The sequence below is a fragment of the Phyllobates terribilis genome, unplaced genomic scaffold (genome assembly GCF_046119375.1).
Source record: "Phyllobates terribilis strain yellow unplaced genomic scaffold, ASM4611937v1 Scaffold_1__5_contigs__length_1240528914, whole genome shotgun sequence".
Taxonomy (NCBI): Eukaryota; Metazoa; Chordata; class Amphibia; order Anura; family Dendrobatidae; genus Phyllobates; species Phyllobates terribilis.
The window spans coordinates 481700700-481720663 of record NW_027362761.1 but is presented as its reverse complement, the minus strand read 5'-3'; the positions used below and the strand labels follow the sequence as shown (position 1 = coordinate 481720663).

The window sequence follows — 19964 nt, the reverse complement described above, 5'->3', positions numbered from 1 at the left end:
AGACGACTCCTCTGTGCACATTCAGTCTTTTGTTGCTTTCTTTAAACGGTTCGGAAACTGTGAAGCAGTGGAAAGAAGCAGTGTGCGTATTCCTCAGACAGCTTCCTAAACGAAAGAGAAAAAAAAAAAGATGACCGCCAGCACAGCCGCTGCAGAAAATAGACGGGCAGTGGTTTCTTGAAGCAGCCAGGGGTAACCCGATATTACAAACCCTTTAAAGGGAGTGTTTTATAATGAGAACTCCTCCACTCCCCTTTTTTATGTAACATCGGGCTATGGAACATAGGGCAATGGGCGCAGCTCCATCATCCTCCACAACACCCTGGACCCTGCAGGGGGCAGCACCTTGCAGTACATCGTATAAAAAAAAATTATGTTTTGTTTTTCTTCTGTAAATTTAGGAAGTTGGACGGATGAAGGTGGAGCTCTTCGCAGACGTTATCCCAAAAACAGCAGAAAATTTTAGGTAATGCTATGTATACCACCCTGGCCACACACTACAGTCTTACAGCTGCGCGCAGCCTCATTGTGGTGCAATGTACTGGGTAACGTGTTACTGGGAAGCTCTGACACAGAGGAATGTGAGAATATCCCCCTAAGGGCAGGTGCACACAAACGTCTGGTGTTCTCTCATCTGAGAGAATCCAGCCGATTATGGAAATGACACTCTGATCAAACTCTGAGCAGATTCTGATCCGAGTTTGATCAAAGTGTGATCCGATTCTCCCGGATGAAGAGAAGATGGAGAAAATAATTTCTCCATTCTGTAAGTACACGGAAATCCGAGTGAAGTTCGATGGTTTCCACAGTGTCATTGGCCGAGTGCGATCTAGATATCAAAGCAAACTCAGGCATGCAGCAATTTATTTTTTATTTTTGGACCAGCTCTCTCCAAGGAAAAAAATCTGAAATATTCACAGCCCCAAAGACTAACATTGGTCCCATTGCGATTCAGTGTTTTGTCTAATTGCACTTGGACCAAAAATACATTCGTGTGCACGAGCCCTAATCCTGTGCCATATGGAGGCGCCATACTGCAGCACACATGCTGTCAGCTCTGCCATGTGCAGGAGCTCTAATACTGTGCCGTATGGAGGCGCCATATTGCGGCACACATGCTGTCAGCTCTGCCATTTGCACAAGCCCTAATACTGTGCCATATGGAGACGCCATACTGCAGCACACATGCTGTCAGCTCTGCCATGTGCAGGAGCTCTAATACTGTACCATATGGAGGCGCCATATAGAGGCACACATGCTGTCAGCTCTGCCATGTGCAGGAGGCCTAATATTGTGCCGTATGGAGACGCCATACTGCGGCACACATGCTGTCAGCTCTGCCATGTGCAGGAGGCCTAATACTGTGCCGTATGGAGACGCCATACTGCGGTACACATGCTGTCAGCTCTGCCATGTGCAGGAGCTCTAGTACTGTGCCATATGGAGATGCCATACTGCAGCACACATGCTGTCAGCTCTGCCATGTGCATAAGCCCTAATACTGTGCCATATGGAGGCGCCATATTGCGGCACACATGATGTCAGCTCTGCCATGTGCAGGAGGCCTAGCACTGGTCACGTATTATATATATTATATAATTTTTCTCCTCCGCAGCATTCATAACTAGTAAGACAATAAATCAAATACTAAGGGCCATAAATTAAACCTCCTCTCCACTCTAATCTACAAGATGAATTAATTCATAATGATTATATCTTTTTCTTTTTCCAGGCAGTTTTGTACCGGAGAGTTCAGGTCTGTATGTACTATGTCAGCCATTTATACATACTGTATCGTCTTCATCATGTATCAGTAGAAGTGTGTGAGACGTGACTGGAAGCTTATGGTATGTGTTCAGAATCTCCCCCCGATGGCAGATTTCAGGGAGATGAAGGATTGGACATGTTGGATTTCAACATGCTCTATCCTTTTGTTATTACTGGAAATAAGTCAGTGCCAAAGATATCTGGCAGTCACTTATTCCTCTGTCCCTGTTAGGAGCACATACACCCATGGCTGAGTATGAGGGATGGGGAGGAATAGCTGTCAGCCGAATAACGTTCCTCTGACAACTATGTAACGTATGGCCACCTTAAATAGCTTTTCTCTTTTATTCCCAGGAGCGCACGGCTCACCTGCATCCTCACTTTCTGAGGGCAGTGCACTCCCGATAATTGACAGTTTGGACCAGTGGAATGGTTTCACCACCAGCCCGAAATGTGCGCTCTCCCATGCTGCCAGCAGAGGATGCTTTACCTCTGTGGCATTGGGGCACGCATAGGCACCGAAGCTGGACATATTCAGTGATCCAAACTGCTTCAGAGCAGCACTTCCACACTTTATAGAAAAAAAAACCTTGCAAGCAGTGAGCTCTTTGCTTCTAAAATCACCCGCCACTGACTGCAGCAGTGGTCGGTAACCTAGGCGAGAGCAGCGATTACAGGTTTTGTCATTCTCCATTGCCATATGTGGCTTGGGAAAACATACATGTCTATGTAAGAGGAGCAGATATTTATTTAGGAGAGACATAATTCAGCAGATAATTTGGACAAACCCCTTAGCAGTGCTACATTGGATGACCGAGGGGGTTCTTCCAGAAACCACATGCAATAGATTTTCAGTAAGACCTGACTAATAGGGGATCCACCATCATTAATCTACCATTACTATATGTAGTGCAGAGGTATCAGTGCTGAATAGACTGAAGATAAAGGTGTCACTTGGTGTTTAGCATTGACTCTAAATACAGTGGTAAATGAAGAACGTTACTTGTCTTGCAGAAAGGACGGTGTTCCCATAGGATATAAAGGAAGCACTTTCCACAGGTACGTGTCTCTCAGTAATTTTATTTTGCACCTTATGGCTGTTATGGGTTTTTTTCTCTTCACATGTCGCCTCCCTGCACATTATCTCTGTGTTCTAGACTTGCTTGTAGCGTTATGAAGAACACATACAGTGGCATGTAAAAGTTTGGGCACCCCTGGTCAAAATTACTGTTATTGTGAACACTTAAGCAGGTTGAAGATGAAATGATCTCTAAAAGGCCTAAAGTTATAGATGACAAAATTCTTTTGTATTTTAGGCAAAAAACTATATATATTTTTTATCTTTTACATTTTAAAAATTACAAAAAGGAAAATGGGTCAATGCAAAAGTTTGGGCACCCTGCATTGTTAGTACCTAGTATCACAGATTGTAAACACTTTTTGTAGCCAGACAAAAGTCTTTCAATTCTTGTTTGAGGGATTTTCATCCATTTTTCCATGGAAAATCCTTCCAGTTCTGTGAGATTCCGGGGTCGTCTTGCATCCACTGCTATTTTGAGGTCTAGCCACAGATTTTAAATGATGTTCAGATCAGGGGACTGTGATTGTAAAACCTTCAGCTTGCACCTTTTGAGGTAGTCTATTGTGGATTTTGACGTGTTTAGGATAATTATCCATTTGTAGAAGCCATCCTCTTTTCAACTTCAGCTTTTTTAAAAATGGTGTTATGTTTGCATCAAGAATTTGTCGAAATTTAATTGAATCCATTCTTCCCTCTGCCCGTGAAATGTTCCCGTGTCATTGGCTGCAACACTACCCCAAAGCATGATTGATCCACCCACGTGCTTAATGGTTGGCGAGATGTTCTTATCCTGAAATTCTGTGCCCTTTTTTCTCCACACAAATCTTTGATCATTGTGGCCAAAGAGTTCTATTATAACATCATCAGTCCACAGGACTTGTTTCCAAAATGCTTATTTAGATGTTCTTTTGCATACTTATGACGCTGAATTTTATGGTGAGTACGCAGGAGAGTTTTCTTCTGATGACTCTTCCATGAAGGCCATATTTGTGCAGGTGTTTGTCAGGGCTGTGGAGTCGGTAAGCCAAACCTCAGACTCCTCGATTTCTATGACTCCGACTCCCTCATACATGGCTCATGTTTAAGTGATTAAATTTACTGTAGCACAGATTAATCTCAGTTAAAAATCTAAACCCTTAGATCAGGAATAGGACAGACATTTATAGGACATTTCATAACTTTCCCAAATTCTTATGAAAAAATATTCCCCACAAACTGCATTGAACTACTGTACCCAATTTATTATATGGTTTAGGAGTCTTAGTCGGTCCATTTTATACCAGCTCTGACTCCACGTCTCCGACTCCGCAGCCCTGGTCTCTGTACAGTAGAACAATGTACCACAACTCCAGAGTCTGCTAAATCTTTCTGAAGGTCTTTTGCAGTCAAGCGTGGATTCTGATTTGCCTCTCTAGCAATCCTACGAGCAGCTCTCACTGAAATTTTGCTTGGTCTTCCAGACCTTATCTTGTTCCTGTTAGCTGCCATTTCTTAATTACATTTCGAACTGAGGAAAGGGCAACTTAAAAACGCATTGCTATCTTCTTATAGCCTTCTGCTTTGTGGGCCTCCACCATTTTGATTTTCAGAGTGCTAGGTAGCTGCTGAGAAGAACCCATGGCTGCTATTTTTTTGGCACAAGGTTAGAGGAGGCTGGGTTTTTATAAAACTGGGAAATTTACATCACCTGGCCTTTCCTAAAGATTATAGTGAACAAGCCATAACCCTAACAGGCTAATTAAGGTCTGAAACCTTGGTCATAGTTATCTGAGCACACAAATCTCCAAGGGTGCCTAAACTTTTGCATTGGCCGATTTTTTTATTTTTTTTTTTTTTTTTTTTGCCTAAAATACAAGGAAATGCTTTAACTTTAGGCCATTTAATGATCATTTCATCTTCAACTTGCCTAATTTTATTATCTATTTATTTATTATGCTTTTGCTTATATAGCGCTATCACATTCCGCAGCGCTTTACATTCATTACCATCACTGTCCCCATTGGGGCTCACAATCTACATTCCCTATTAGTATGACTTTGTAGTGTGGGAGGAAACCGGAGAACCCAGAGGAAACCCACGCAAACACGGGGAGAACATTCAAACTTCTTGCAGATGTTGTGCTTCAAGGGATTTGAACCCAGGACCCCAGCGCAGATGTTGTGCTTCGTGGGATTTGAACCCAGGACCCCAGCTCTGCTAACCACTGAGCCACCCTTCTGCCTGAGGTGCCCAAATTTCTACATACCATTGTAAGGGTTTTATTTCATGAGTAAAATTTAGACTACTGGGAAGGTTTCTCTGTTCTCTTTACTAAGATTGAAGCCTTAAAAGGGTTTTGCCTGACTTAAAGGGGTAGTCCAGCTCCACTCACTTCTGCTTCAAAAGATGAGCAGGGCCAGTAACGTCACGTTTGCTAATACCTGCTTGGTTGCATAGTTTTCAGCAGGTGCGTTCTGCCCGCCAGTCTCATGTGGGGCCAATGTGCACTGCCCGCCAGTTCCCATGCAAACTTGCAACTGGCCTTTATAGAATACCTAACAAAGCCAGGTGATTGAAAGCCCGCGCTGCAAGGGAAAACAAGAAATAGATGTTGGTTCTGTGTCCCCCTCCTCTTTCGGGACCCAGAGATCGAAACCCCACTATCATAGTAGTATATGCTAGTATGTAATAACTTTATAAGAAGGAAAAACCCATTTAAAGACCAATAATAGCTAATGTGACATTGTTATTACTGATGGTCAAGTGCAGATGGCAATCATGAGCGGTCAGGCAAATTTCTGGCTCCACAATAAAGCAGAATTTTGTATGTATTTTCTTTTTTCTATAGAAATCTGAACTGTAGTATTTATCAAAGCTTATTTGCAATGTGTGCAGAATTGTATACTGACTTGTAACGAGTGGAAATCCTTTTATAGAGGTTTTCCGATTCTGCTTACTTAAGGTCCGCAGGTTGGCTTCCATGTATTTGCAGCGAGGCTTGCCTTACATTTGTCACTGGAAGATATGGTTATCACTCCATTGCAATGTATGTGTTTTTACCCTGAGTGTTGGGGGGTTCTCACTCCAAAATAAGATTTATCTGATCTGACTTTATATCTTGAAGTGCTAGGAATCAAAATTCTAGTGACAAGGACAACAAATCTGCGCTGGTATTGCTCCTCCATTACTGTGGGTTTCATAGATGTGATCCTGTTGATTTATGACTTATCTTTTAAGCAGTTTATTCCCTTTTCCGTATCTTCATTCCTGCAGGGTAATAAAAGACTTTATGATCCAAGGAGGAGACTTTGTTAATGTAAGTTTTTTACGTTATTATGTCAGATCAATTTTTTCAACCTCTCATCATATGAGAGACCTTCCATCCCTTGTAATAATCTAGTTGCCGCCATTGAACTGACTGTAACTTCTGAATATCCTTTTTAAAATGTGGAGCCTAAAACTGGATCCCATATTATAGATGTGGCCTCACCAGTGATTTATAAAGGGATAACAGTACATTTGGATCGCAGGATTTTATTTCTCTTTTTATACATCGTAAAATCTTGTTTGCTTTTGCAGCTGCTGCTTGACATTGAGTACTGCTGCTCAGCTTACTTGTAACCAGAATACCCAAGTCCTTCTGTTCTGTATTCCTGAGTAGACTCCCATTTAATGTGTATGCAGCAATAGGATTACTCCGTCCTAGGTGCATTACTCTACATTTATCTACATTGAACCTCATCTGCCAGGTGTTTGCCCATTCAGTCATCTTATCCAGATCGTTCTGCAATATTGTAACGTCTGGATCAGATTTTAATACCCTACATAGTTTGGTGTCATCAGCAAAGACTGACACTTAACTCTCAATCCCATCCACAAGGTCATTAATAAAGAGGTTAAAAAGAATCAGTCCTAGCACAAATCCCTGCGGTCCCCACTGCTGACTATATCATATTTAGAGAACGTATCATTTATGACCACTCTTTGTTTCCTGTCATTTAGCCAATTCCTTACCCATCTGCATATACAGTGCCTACAAGTAGTATTCAACCCCCTGCAGATTTAGCTGGTTGACACATGCGGAATTAACTTGGCATTGTGACATTTGTACTGTAGATCAGCCTGGAAGTGGGAAATGCACTGCAGCATTTTTTTATTTTTTTTTTAAAACGTAAAAAGTTAATTCAGAGTGTCATTTATTATTCAACCCCTCAAACCACAAGAATTCTGTTTGGTCCCCCTAAAGTATTAAGAAGTAGTTCAGGCACCAAGAATAATGAGCTTCACATGTGTGGATTAAAGATCTTTTGCCAGCCTTTTCTGACTATTTAAGACCCTTCCCAAACTTGTGAACAGCACTCAGACATGGTCAACATGGGAAAGACAAAGGAGCATTCCAAGGCCATCAGAGACAAGATCGTGGAGGGTCACAAGGCTGGCAAGGGGTACAAAACCCTTTCCAAGGAGTTGGGCCTACCTGTCTCCACTGTTGGGAGCATCATCCGTAAGTGGAAGGCTTATGGAACTACTGTTAGCCTTCCACGGCCAGGACAGCCTTTGAAAGTGTCCTCCCGTGCCGAGGCCAGGCTTGTCCGAAGAGTCAAGGCTAACCCAAGGACAACAAGGAAGGAGCTCCGGGAAGATCTCATGGCAGTGGGGACATTGGTTTCAGTCAATACCATAAGTAACGTACTCCACCGCAATGGTCTCCGTTCCAGACGAGCCCGTAAGGTACCTTTACTTTCAAAGCGTCATGTCAAGGCTCGTCTACAGTTTGCTCATGATCACTTGGAGGACTCTGAGACAGACTGGTTCAAGGTTCTATGGTCTGATGAGACCAAGATCGAGATCTTTGGTGCCAACCACACACGTGACGTTTGGAGACTGGATGGCACTGCATACGACCCCAAGAATACCATCCCTACAGTCAAGCATGGTGGTGGCAGCATCATGCTGTGGGGCTGTTTCTCTGCCAAGGGGCCTGGCCATCTGGTCCGCATCCATGGGAAGATGGATAGCACGGCCTACCTGGAGATTTTGGCCAAGAACCTCCGCTCCTCCATCAAGGATCTTAAGATGGGTCGTAATTTCATCTTCCAACAAGACAACGACCCAAAGCACACAGCCAAGAAAACCAAGGCCTGGTTCAAGAGGGAAAAAGTCAAGGTGTTGGAGTGGCCTAGTCAGTCTCCTGACCTTAACCCAATTGAAAACTTGTGGAAGGAGCTCAAGAATAAAGTCCACATGAGACACCCAAAGAACCTAGATAACTTGGAGAAGATCTGCATGGAGGAGTGGGCCAAGATAACTCCACAGACCTGTGCCGGCCTGATCAGGTCTTATAAAAGACTATTATTAGCTGTAATTGCAAACAAGGGATATTCCACAAAATATTAAACATAGGGGTTGTATAATAATTGACCCACACTTTTATGTTTAAAATTTAATAAAATTCAACTGAGCAACATAACTTTTTGGTTTGTAAGATTTATGCTTCTGTTCATAAAACCTACTCTCGTTTGCAGTTTGAAGGCTCTAACTTATTTGCATCTTATCAAACCAGCTAAATCTGCAGGGGGTTGAATACTACTTGTAGGCACTGTAGTTCCCCCAAGTCCTTGCTTCAGTAGCTTCAGTATAAGGCTGTTATGTGGTACAGTATCAAATGCCTTTGCAAAGCCCAGATAAATCATATCAGCCGCATTACCAACATCCAGATTTGGACTTACCTCCTCATAGAAACCCAACATATTGGTTAGACATGACCTATTTTTCATGAATCTATGCTGATTATCATTTATTATATTATTCTGTGTGATATAACTCTACAAGTGTTCTCTTATGATGCCCTCAAAAACTTTGCACACTACTGATGTCAGACTTAGGGGATGGTAGTTACCTGGATCCACCTTTTACCTTTCTTAAATATCGGTACCACATTGGCTATCCTCCAGTCCTGTGGCACTACCCCTGTTACAAAAGAGTCTTAAGAAAATGAGATTCAGCGGTCTGTCAATTACTGAGCTCAATTCCCTCAGTATCCGTGGATGAATACCGTCTGGACCGGGGGATTTGTCAATGTTTAATTTGCTCAGACGCAGGCGTACTTCTTTTGTGTTAAACTAGTTAGATCAGGTGGTTAACTTTTGATTTTTGCCCTGTTGAAAGATCCCTGGAACAGACTGTTTGTTGATGAACACCGATGAAAAGTGTCTGTTTAATATCTCAGCCTTTTCTTTGTCCTCTATAATTATCTTCTTATCATCTTTTAAAGGGCCGATACCATCTGATTTTTTTTCTTTTTGGCATTGCTGTATTTATAAAAATGTTGGGGATTTATTTTAATGTTGCTGGCAATTTGTTGCTCTGTAGATAATTTTGCTAGCTTGATTTCTTTTTTACATTTCTTATTTAGGTCTTTATACTCCTGAAATGCTATTTCTGTATTCTCGGCCTTCAAGATTTTGAATGCCCTTTGTTTTTGTCTCATTAAACTTTACACTGTCTTATTTATCCATAATGGTTTCTTTTTATTCCTGAACATTTTATTACCAGAGGGTATAAATGTTCTACAGGATTCTAGTAGTATTTCCTTAAATATGCCCCATTTACGTTCGGTATCCCCAGTTACCATGACATGGTCCCAGTCTACACGATTAATTTCTTCCATTAATTTGTTGAAATCAGCTTTCCTAAAGTTCCTGGTTTTTGCATTTCCTTTTTGAAACGTTTTATTGAATATTACATTGAAACTTACCATATTATTGTCTGTTTCCCAAATGCTCCCGGACCTCTAGATCTGAAACAGTAGCTGGTCTATTTGACAGAACCAGATCCAGCAGATTACCTCCCCTGGTTGGTTCATCTACCAGCTGAGAGAGGTAATTGTCCTGAACTGTGGATAAGAACTTGCAGCTTTTAGCACCACTGGAAGATTCTAATGTCCCATTGAATATCTGGATAGTTAAAATCCCCCATAATAAGGACCCTATTATTATTTGCAGCCTTTTTAATTTGTTGCAGCATTTAATCCTCTACCTGTTCAGCTATATAAGGAGGCTTGTAACAAACTCCAACTCTGCCATTTTTCTGTGCTTTCAGGTACATTTGTCTCTTATGCATGCTGATACAGTTTAGTGCCTGCTGTTCCTGAGTTTTCTACACCAAAAAGGCAGCAAAACCTGATACCTGCGTTTTTGCTGCTTTTTTTCACTTACTCATTGCTTTGAGTGAGAAAACACTGAAATAAGTGACATGCAGCAGTTTTCCAATTCAGTCAGGAAAAAAAACAATGTGTGTGCATGAGATTTTTGAAATCTCATAGCTTTTGCTGGTACTGTAAAATGCAGCTTTTAATTTGCATAAAAAACGCACCGTGTGAACATAACTTTACCAGCATGTGTCCCAGCAGATGCATCTGTGCTCACTGCTTAGACTTGCATTCAGATTTGCTATAGCAAAGTTCATCCTGGGCTTCCTGGTTCATAATTCTAATGATAGAAATACCGTAGGATACTTACGAAGTATCAGGAGAAAGGAAGAGGGAGTAAATGTGTATCACAGTCCCAATTGGGGACACAAACAGAAGAGGGCCCCTGCAAGAGCAATATAGGGGTCCTTTGTAGTGCAATAGCTCATCATAATGCACAATTCCACCTGCTTTGGTAGTGGCCCCCTTACTTCTTGGGCCCCTGTACTGCACAATTTGCATCAATGGTTTGTCTGCTCTTGAATGGTCCTTAATGCATATGCCACTTTGCCCATCTAGAAATCTGAGGCAGAACTCCATATTGAACGTTGTGCTAACTGTCACATTTGCCTCTACGGCACCTATAATCATATGTGACCTCTCTGCAGGGTGACGGCACAGGACTGGCAAGTATTTACAGAGGACCATTTGCAGATGAGAACTTTAAGCTGAAGCACTCCGCTCCTGGCCTCCTTTCCATGGTAAGTGCTGCAGTTACATGTATGTGACATTCTTTATATTTCCACTGAGGATCTATTAAAGGGGTAGTCTGGCCTTATGATGATTATGACCTATCCGTACATCCGGCTGCATGGAGAACTAAGAACAGCTGAGCGGTGCTGGGTGTCGGAAACCCCACCGACCTGATATTAGTATATAGGAAAGGTCATTGGTATCATAAGGCTGGAATACCCCTTTAATTTGATTATGATGTTGCTTTTATCAGTCTATTTTCAGAATAAAATAAATATTTTACATGCGTGTGGAAAAAAGAAAAACACATAAATGCATTTAATCTGCTCTCTTGTGCGGTTTTACCCCTTTATGCAGCTGTGCGAATGCCAAGGTAGTAAATAATGACCACAACCCTTGTTTTGTGACTTGAGCGTATTATCCCTTGTACAGTACATTCCCATAAAAAAGAGCAGCACAACTCCAGGGGTTGTGCCAGACATCACATTTTCACGTCGGGTATCTGTGTATGCGCATGGCTCCCATCCCCCCCTCTTCCAGCCCTGAAGCGATTGCGGGATGCCAATGGATTGTTATAATAGCCAAGGACCTGTTAAAAGCCCCCATTGTTGCAACCTTCACCTACTTCTATCTTGCAGCCAATCTTAGTCCCTATATCTCCCCCTTAACCCCATTAAAATTGGAGGGAAGAAAGCATATTTGGTATTACAGAGTCTATAAAAGTCCAATCTATCAAAATATAAAATGAAATAACTCGTACAGTAAATGACATAAAGAGGAAAAAAAATTGGAAAGCCAAACTTGCAATAAAAAAATGCAAAAAAAAAAAAGTGATCAAAACATCGTATGGACCCCAAATTGGAAGAATAAAAAGGTCAGCTTGCCATGTTAAATAACAACCCCCCACAGATGAAAAAGTGATAAAGTTACGGGTTTCAGAGAACATTGACATTTTAACTGCACAATGAGCACTGTAACATCAAAGCCCAAAAAACACTCTTTTTTGCCATTTCACCACACTTAGAATTTTTATTTCTATTTTCCAGTATGTTGTAAAATAAATGGTGTCACTCAAAACTACAACTCGTCCCACAAAGATCAAACTCTCATACACCCGTGCTGACATGAAAAATGAATAAATGTGGCTCTTGGAAGATGAAGAGGAAAAATTAAAAAAAATTCACCCATAAAGGACTGGGTTAATACTACTCAATATTTCAGCTTTTCTCTAGGACTTGGAGAAAGTGATGTAGATCCTAGAACAGTGTCATATCCTGCTTTTGGCTCACAGCGAGGGGCTGTCTTTAGTTCCTGGACCCCGTGCTGGGTACAAGGAAAGCAATCAGCCACTAGGTCAGATATCCTAATGCAAGTTTTTAGCATCCAGCTGCCCACGTACTGCTACACTGAGAATCTCTGAGATCAGGACAAATCTTACACTTGTCCCCGATCAACTTGAAGGAGCAGAAATCGTTCTTCTGTAAATTTTTACTCTCAGGTATCGGCCCTATAGCTTGAGACAAGGTCCCGCAATGAACAAAAAGTCTAGTAAAATCACTCCTACTTATCACCATTTAAATGGGTTGTCCACCTTTGATAGAATTATTACTACTTTTATAGAAATCATTTTTGCAATTGGGTTTCATTAGAAATGTTGCACCCCTTGGCTTTTACAGGCTCTGCACATTAAACTTTCCTCTGGTCTGTGGTCACACATCACCCGAGAGGAGCTCAGAAAAAGACAGATAAAAGAGTTGCGAACTCTGCTGACGAGCTCACTGATGGATTCTCGGTTAATTCATTCTGCAGCCAGCTATAGACAGTGCAACACAGAGGCTGTACACGGAAATCAGTGCAAATTTTTTTTTTAAAGAAACATAACTGCAAAAATATTTTTTTTAGCCCCGTGTGCGACTTATTTTAGGAAGTCTACAAAGTATAGTATACAAGCGCCTGACTTTGGGGTTAGTAGCTCTTTAGCATCAGCTCTGACTTCATCCGTTTTTTCCACTAATGTCTCTGCAGTGATTCTACATGTGAACATGCCCTGTGTTTTTCTCTGCAGGCCAACAGTGGCCCCGGAACGAACGGCTGCCAATTTTTCATCACTTGCTCGAAGTGCGATTGGCTGGATGGGAAGCATGTGGTTTTTGGTGAGTGTTTGGTTACACAATAGCCCAGAGCACACAAACGCATTACTGTCCTATAAGATCTTTAACAAAGGCTCAGGTTGTAAGGCAGCAAGTACGTACAATATAGTTGTGATCTCTGCACCGAGATGTGCGGAGGATTCATGTGGCATGAAGACTGCAGCTGAATTATTTGCATTTGTTATTGTGTTGTGTAGCACCTGGTATTTGCAGAAATAATCATTAATCTCCTGCCTCATTACAGATTAAATCCAGTTTCCTTACTCCGCACACAATGACCTTTATCTACGTTTATCTTTACACACATACATACCCATGTAGCGATCAGGCACATTTCTCTCTCTGGCACCGATCACGTGGTCATGGTGTCTGATAGTATCAGAAATAAATATCTGCACCCAATCCTGCCAAGATAGGCTGGATCAGGCACCTGCTGATCAGAAATCATGGATCAGAACCTGGCTATGATATCGCAGTTGTGTATGTTTTACTATGAAACACTTCACTGTTTTAGAAAAAACCTACCCTTCTGGGGACTATGTCTTGAATGACTAGCCCTTGAGGCCGGTCCTCAGTGGCTTGTCCCCCAGTTTGCTTCTCTAGACTGACAGTTATCTCTATCTATCTATCTATCATATATATATATATATACAGTGCCTACAAGTAGTATTCAACCCCCTGCAGATTTAGCTGGTTTGATAAGATGCAAATAAGTTAGAGCCTTCAAACTGCAAACGAGAGTAGGTTTTATGAACAGAAGCATAAATCTTACAAACCAAAAAGTTATGTTGCTCAGTTGAATTTTATTAAATTTTAAACATAAAAGTGTGGGTCAATTATTATACAACCCCTATGTTTAATATTTTGTGGAATAACCCCTGTTTGCAATTACAGCTAATAATCGTCTTTTATAAGACCTGATCAGGCCGGCACAGGTCTGTGGAGTTATCTTGGCCCACTCCTCCATGCAGATCTTCTCCAAGTTATCTAGGTTCTTTGGGTGTCTCATGTGGACTTTATTCTTGAGCTCCTTCCACAAGTTTTCAATTGGGTTAAGGTCAGGAGACTGACTAGGCCACTCCAACACCTTGACTTTTTCCCTATTGAACCAGGCCTTGGTTGTCTTGGCTGTGTGCTTTGGGTCGTTGTCTTGTTGGAAGATGAAATTACGACCCATCTTAAGATCCTTGATGGAGGAGCGGAGGTTCTTGGCCAAAATCTCCAGGTAGGCCGTGATATCCATCTTCCCATGGATGCGGACCAGATGGCCAGGCCCCTTGGCAGAGAAACAGCCCCACAGCATGATGCTGCCACCACCATGCTTGACTGTAGGGATGGTATTCTTGGGGTCGTATGCAGTGCCATCCAGTCTCCAAACGTCACGTGTGTGGTTGGCACCAAAGATCTCGATCTTGGTCTCATCAGACCATAGAACCTTGAACCAGTCTGTCTCAGAGTCCTCCAAGTGATCATGAGCAAACTGTAGACGAGCCTTGACATGACGCTTTGAAAGTAAAGGTACCTTACGGGCTCGTCTGGAACGGAGACCATTGCGGTGGAGTACGTTACTTATGGTATTGACTGAAACCAATGTCCCCACTGCCATGAGATCTTCCCGGAGCTCCTTCCTTGTTGTCCTTGGGTTAGCCTTGACTCTTCGGACAAGCCTGGCCTCGGCACGGGAGGACACTTTCAAAGGCTGTCCTGGCCGTGAAAGGCTAACAGTAGTTCCATAAGCCTTCCACTTACGGATGATGCTCCCAACAGTGGAGACAGGTAGGCCCAACTCCTTGGAAAGGGTTTTGTACCCCTTGCCAGCCTTGTGACCCTCCACGATCTTGTCTCTGATGGCCTTGGAATGCTCCTTTGTCTTTCCCATGTTGACCATGTCTGAGTGCTGTTCACAAGTTTGGGGAGGGTCTTAAATAGTCACAAAAGGCTGGCAAAAGAGATCTTTAATCCACACATGTGAAGCTCATTATTCTTGGTGCCTGAACTACTTCTTAATACTTTAGGGGGACCAAACAGAATTCTTGTGGTTTGAGGGGTTGAATAATAAATGACACTCTGAATTAACTTTTTACGTTTAAAAAAAAAAAAAAAAAATTTGCTGCAGTGCATTTCCCACTTCCAGGCTGATCTACAGTACTAATGTCACAATGCCAAGTTAATTCCGCATGTGTCAACCAGCTAAATCTGCAGGGGGTTGAATATATATAATATATACACACACACAGTACAGACCAAAAGTTTGGACACACCTTCTCATTTAAAGATTTTCTGTACTTGTTGGCCCTTTTGCCTTCACTCTGCGGTCCAGCTCACCCCAAATCATCTCGATTGGGTTCAGGTCTGGTGACTGGAGGCCAGGTCATCTGGCGTAGCACCCCATAACTCTCCTCCTTGGTCAAATAGCCCTTACACAGCCTGGAGGTGTGTTTGGGGTCATTGTCCTGTTGAAAAATAAATGATGGTCCAACTAAACGCAAACCGGATGGAATAGCATGCCGCTGCAAGATGCTGTGGTAGCCATGCTGGTTCAGTATGCATTCAATTTTGAATAAATCCCAAACCGTGTCACCAGCAACGCACCCCCACATCATCACACCTCCTCCTCCATGCTTCACGGTGGGAACCCCGCATGTAGAGTCCATCCGTTCACCTTTTTTGTGTCGCACAAAGACACGGTGGTTGGAACCAAAGATCTCAAATTTGAACTCATCAGACCAAAGCACAGATTTCCACTGGTCTAATGTCCATTCCTTGTGTTCTTTAGCCCAAACAAGTCTCTTCTGCTTGTTGTCTGTCCTTAGCAGTGGTTTCCTAGCAGCTATTTTACCATGAAGGCCTGCTGTACAAAGTCTCCTCTTAACAGTTGTTGTAGAGATGTGTCTGCTGCTAGAACTCTGTGTGGCGTTGACCTGGTCTCTAATCTGAGCTGCTGTTACCTGCGATTTCTGAGGCTGGTGACTCGGATAAACTTATCCTCAGAAGCAGAGGTGACTCTTGATATTCCTTTCCTGGGGCTTTCCTCATGTGAGCCAGTTTCTTTGTAGCGCTTGATGGTTTTTGCAACTGCACTTGGGGACACTTTCAAAGTTTGCCCAATTTTTCGGACTGACTGACCTTCATTTCTTAAAGTAATGATGGCCACTCGTTTTTCTTTACTTAGCTGCTTTTTTCTTGCCATAATACAAATTCTAACAGTCTATTCAGTAGGACTATCAGCTGTGTATCCACCTGACTTCTGCACAACACAACTGATGGTCCCAACCCCATTTATAAGGCAAGAAATCCCACTTATTAAACCTGACAGGGCACACCTGTGAAGTGAAAACCATTTCCGGTGACTACCTCTTGAAGCTCATCAAGAGAATGCCAAGAGTGTGCAAAGCAGTCCTCAAAACAAAAGGTGGCTACTTTGAAGAACCTAGAATATAAGACATATTTTCAGTTGTTTCACACTTTTCTGTTAATTATATAATTCCACATGTGTTAATTCATAGTTTTGATGCCTTCAGCGTGAATGTACAATTTTCAAAGTCATGAAAATACAGAAAAATCTTTAAATGAGAAGGTGTGTCCAAACTTTTGGTCTGTACTGTGTGTGTGTATATATATATATATATATATATATATATATATATATATATATATATATATATATATATATATATATATATATATATATATATATATATATATATATATATATATATAATATACACACACACAAAGAGGGGGAAACTGTCATTTTAGGAGAGCCTCTTGGTCTAGTCATCCCATTCACATGGTCCCCTGGTGAAGCATTTAAGAGTGAAACATACGGAAATGCTGCCAGTGTCTGATTCATGCAGCCTGTGATTCAAGCAGCAAAAATCTGCCATCAGATTCCCTTTAACATTCCTCACAACGTGACAAACCAGAGTTTTCCAAAATGAAAAGACAACCAGCAAAACGGCTGTCTGACGGTAGTTCAGCTAAATATCCTTAGTCAAAGCGAGGCTCATTAAAGGGGTTGTCCACTACTCGGACTACCCCTTTTCAATTCCCATGTTTCCCCCTTGTTAAAATAATGACACATAGGTGACAGCCCCACTATCAGTATTTGATCAGTATTCGGTCAGTATTTTTTCTCAGGAGTGGGAGCCAAAACTTGCTGTCTCTAGGATCTAGTGGCTTCCTCCCCCTGGCTAATTAACTCCCTGGCCTGGGTGTATAAATACCTGGTGTGTTCTAGAGGTAGGTGCCGGCGATATTCATTACTACCTGTGAAGGCTTTAGCAGGAGCAGTACTTTGTCCTCTCTGGAGCTTGAGGATGTGTGCGCATTTGTCTGGAGTCGTCTAAAGCTAAGCTATTTCCCCCTGTTTGTCCTTCCTTGTTGTTTATAGTGTTTAGTGGAGATTAACTAGTGCTCACCTCCTCCCTTCCCTAGCCTGAGCCAAATGCCAGGAAAAGACAGGGCGAGGTACATGTGCGGCGATTGGTGAAGGGCCAATACAGGGACGTTAGGGGAGACAGGGTGATGCTAGATCAACCTAGGAGGTCTCCACTTCCCCCCACTTTCCTTAAGAGTCTGGGCTCCCTTTCCCTCTTCCCTTTGCGTTGCTCTAAGTCTATCCCACATCTGGCGTGACAGGTATAGAGGAATGGAATATGCGGCACTCGCCAGTATAAAAACTGCAGTAGACTTTATTCCAAGTTAAAACCTAGGATAAAAACAAAATGAGCTAATACCCTGCAGTAAATAAATAGCAATAGCAATAGTGCAAGAAAATAACATAGGGAGCTTAGTGAACAGAATTTTGATTAATTATGCACTATTGCTATTTATTTACTTACTGCAGGGTATTTGCTCATTTTGTTTTTATCTTGAATTTTTTGTCTGTTTAGTGGCCAGTGTGAACATGCACCTACACGTTGCATGCATACCAACTTATATCCCAGTTCATCTCTTTAGGTTTTTATTCCAAGTTACAAGACACAGACTGGATGTATTGGTAACTCCCATAGAAGTGAGTAAAGAGAGCCGAGCGCTTAAGTAGACACCTTTCTATTCCTTGTGACTGTGGCACCAGGCTTATGGGGGGGCCGCCGTTCAGGACATGCAGGTGTAAATCCCAGTGGTGGAACACTTGTGGCATAACCTGCAGAATACCCCTTTAAAGGGACTCAGTCAGCACAGAATGACTGTGCAAACCAAGTACAGGCGCTCGGTGCATAATGGTGGGCCAAATATTTAAATACACTTTCCCACCTGTTTTTTTTCCATCCCTCTCTACCCTTCTATGGCTTTATGAAGCCAGAGCTGTCCATCAAAGGAGAGGAGTGGAGTCAAAGGGAAAACAAACAGTCCGGTCCGATGGGTGTCATTGCTGCGGCACCTATCCTTCTTCTCCCCTACTAATCGCCGTTCCCCCGCTGTGATTGATGTGGATGACGCATCTTGCGTCAACCACACAGCCGAACAAAATCTCGTGCCTGCGCAGGGACATGCGGAACCATTTCACTCATATTGTTTTGTTCCCTGCTGCCAGAAATCATAAAAGAGGAGTTTAATTCCGACAGTGGGGAACAAAACAATATGGGCAAAATGGTTCCATTAAGCAGGAGCCAGAAAGACTTGTGCCAGCGCATGCGCTGTAAGGGTTTAGGCACTACCCACAGTAGGGGCAGAGCGAAGTGTGCTTGTGCGAGCCAGCAATGTTCCTGCACAGGCGCGAGATTTCATTCAGCTATGTGCATGACGCCGGACGCATCATCCACATCATTCACAGCAGGAGGACAGCGTTTAGCAGCCGATCACCCGATGAACAAAATAAGCAAAACTCTCTTTCATCGGGTGAAATTATCTTCTGTACAGTGCATTCTCGGCAGTGCATTGTCCTATGTAAACAGGACTCACACTGTCAAGAACAATGACAGCCTATGTGCACTGAGTGATCTAGTATAGCATATTTTACTTTGGTCTGCCTGTATAAACAGACAGTTAAATAACAACGGTTCTGTAAAAGTTCAGCGATCGCTGGTTGTATCATGCTGCCGTTCGTTCCATGTAAACGGACACTAAAACATGTCTTTGCAGAATGCCATTTATATCTTTCCTGTCCTTTTAAAGGGGTTCTCCCCCGAACAAAGGTTCATTGTAATCCATGGCTGTGTCTGACCGTGTACGGAACGTGGTCTGATCATACCACAGCTCCTGGGCAGGAAGCAAAAGAGTATACAGACATTACAGCAGGGGATCACAGAGGATTCATTTTGTGAGGTAAAATATTGTTTAACCCCTTTACAGCCTGTGACGTATTAGTACGCACAGGCTGTAATCCCCCCGTTCAGTGAGGGCTCCGGCGGTGAGCCCGCAATGAACTGAGCACATGTCAGCTGATTCTTACAGCTGACATGTGGCCGCAACAGCCGCGGGTGGAATCGCGATCCACCCGCGGCTGTTAACATGTTAAATGCCGCTGTCAATCTCCGACAGCAGCATTTAACACTCGCTTCCGGAAAGCACATCCTAAGCCCCGCCCATCGGCGACCCCGTCACGTGATCGCGGGTCACCGATGGGTGGGCATGACAACCCAGGGTCTGCAGCAGACGCCTGCGGTTGTCATGAGCTGGTCGCTATGAGTGCCACCTAGTGGTCGGCGCTCATAGCACATGAGCATTTCTCCTACATAGAGGTGATCTGCTGATCCCCTGTATGTAGCAGAGGTGATCGGACAGTTGCTGCTTCTAGTCTCCTATGGAGACTATAGAAGCATGCAAAAAGTGAAGAAAAAAAAGTTTTTAAAAATATAAAAAAAAATTAAAAAATATAAAAGTTTAAATCACCCCCCTTTCGCCCCATTCAAAATAAAAATAATTAAAAAAAAAAAACCTACATAGACATATTTGGTATCGCCGCGTTCAGAATCGCCTGATCTATCAATATAAAAAAAGAATTAATCCGATCGGTAAACGGCATAATGAGAAAAAATTCTAAACGCCAGAATTACGTTTTTTGGTTGCCGCAAAATTGCAATAAAATGCAATAACAGGC

General features: G+C 42.6%; 1 protein-coding gene across 5 annotated transcripts in view; it reads left to right on the top strand.

The window, feature by feature from the left end:
• PPIH (peptidylprolyl isomerase H) overlaps positions 1–19964 on the top strand; it is a 111154-nt gene that overhangs the window by 81713 nt on the left and 9477 nt on the right. For 4 of the 5 annotated variants that reach the window (XM_073679463.1, XM_073679445.1, XM_073679473.1 and 1 more), the window contains 6 exons: positions 402–466; positions 1733–1756; positions 2782–2826; positions 6101–6143; positions 10685–10777; positions 12835–12922. In XM_073679463.1, coding sequence (XP_073535564.1) covers positions 414–466; positions 1733–1756; positions 2782–2826; positions 6101–6143; positions 10685–10777; positions 12835–12922 — 346 coding nt within the window. In that variant the 5' untranslated portion in view covers positions 402–413. Of the gene's footprint in view, positions 1–400; positions 467–1732; positions 1757–2781; positions 2827–4877; positions 5074–6100; positions 6144–10684; positions 10778–12834; positions 12923–19964 lie in introns of those variants that run through there. The other variant, XM_073679479.1, reaches the window with a different exon arrangement.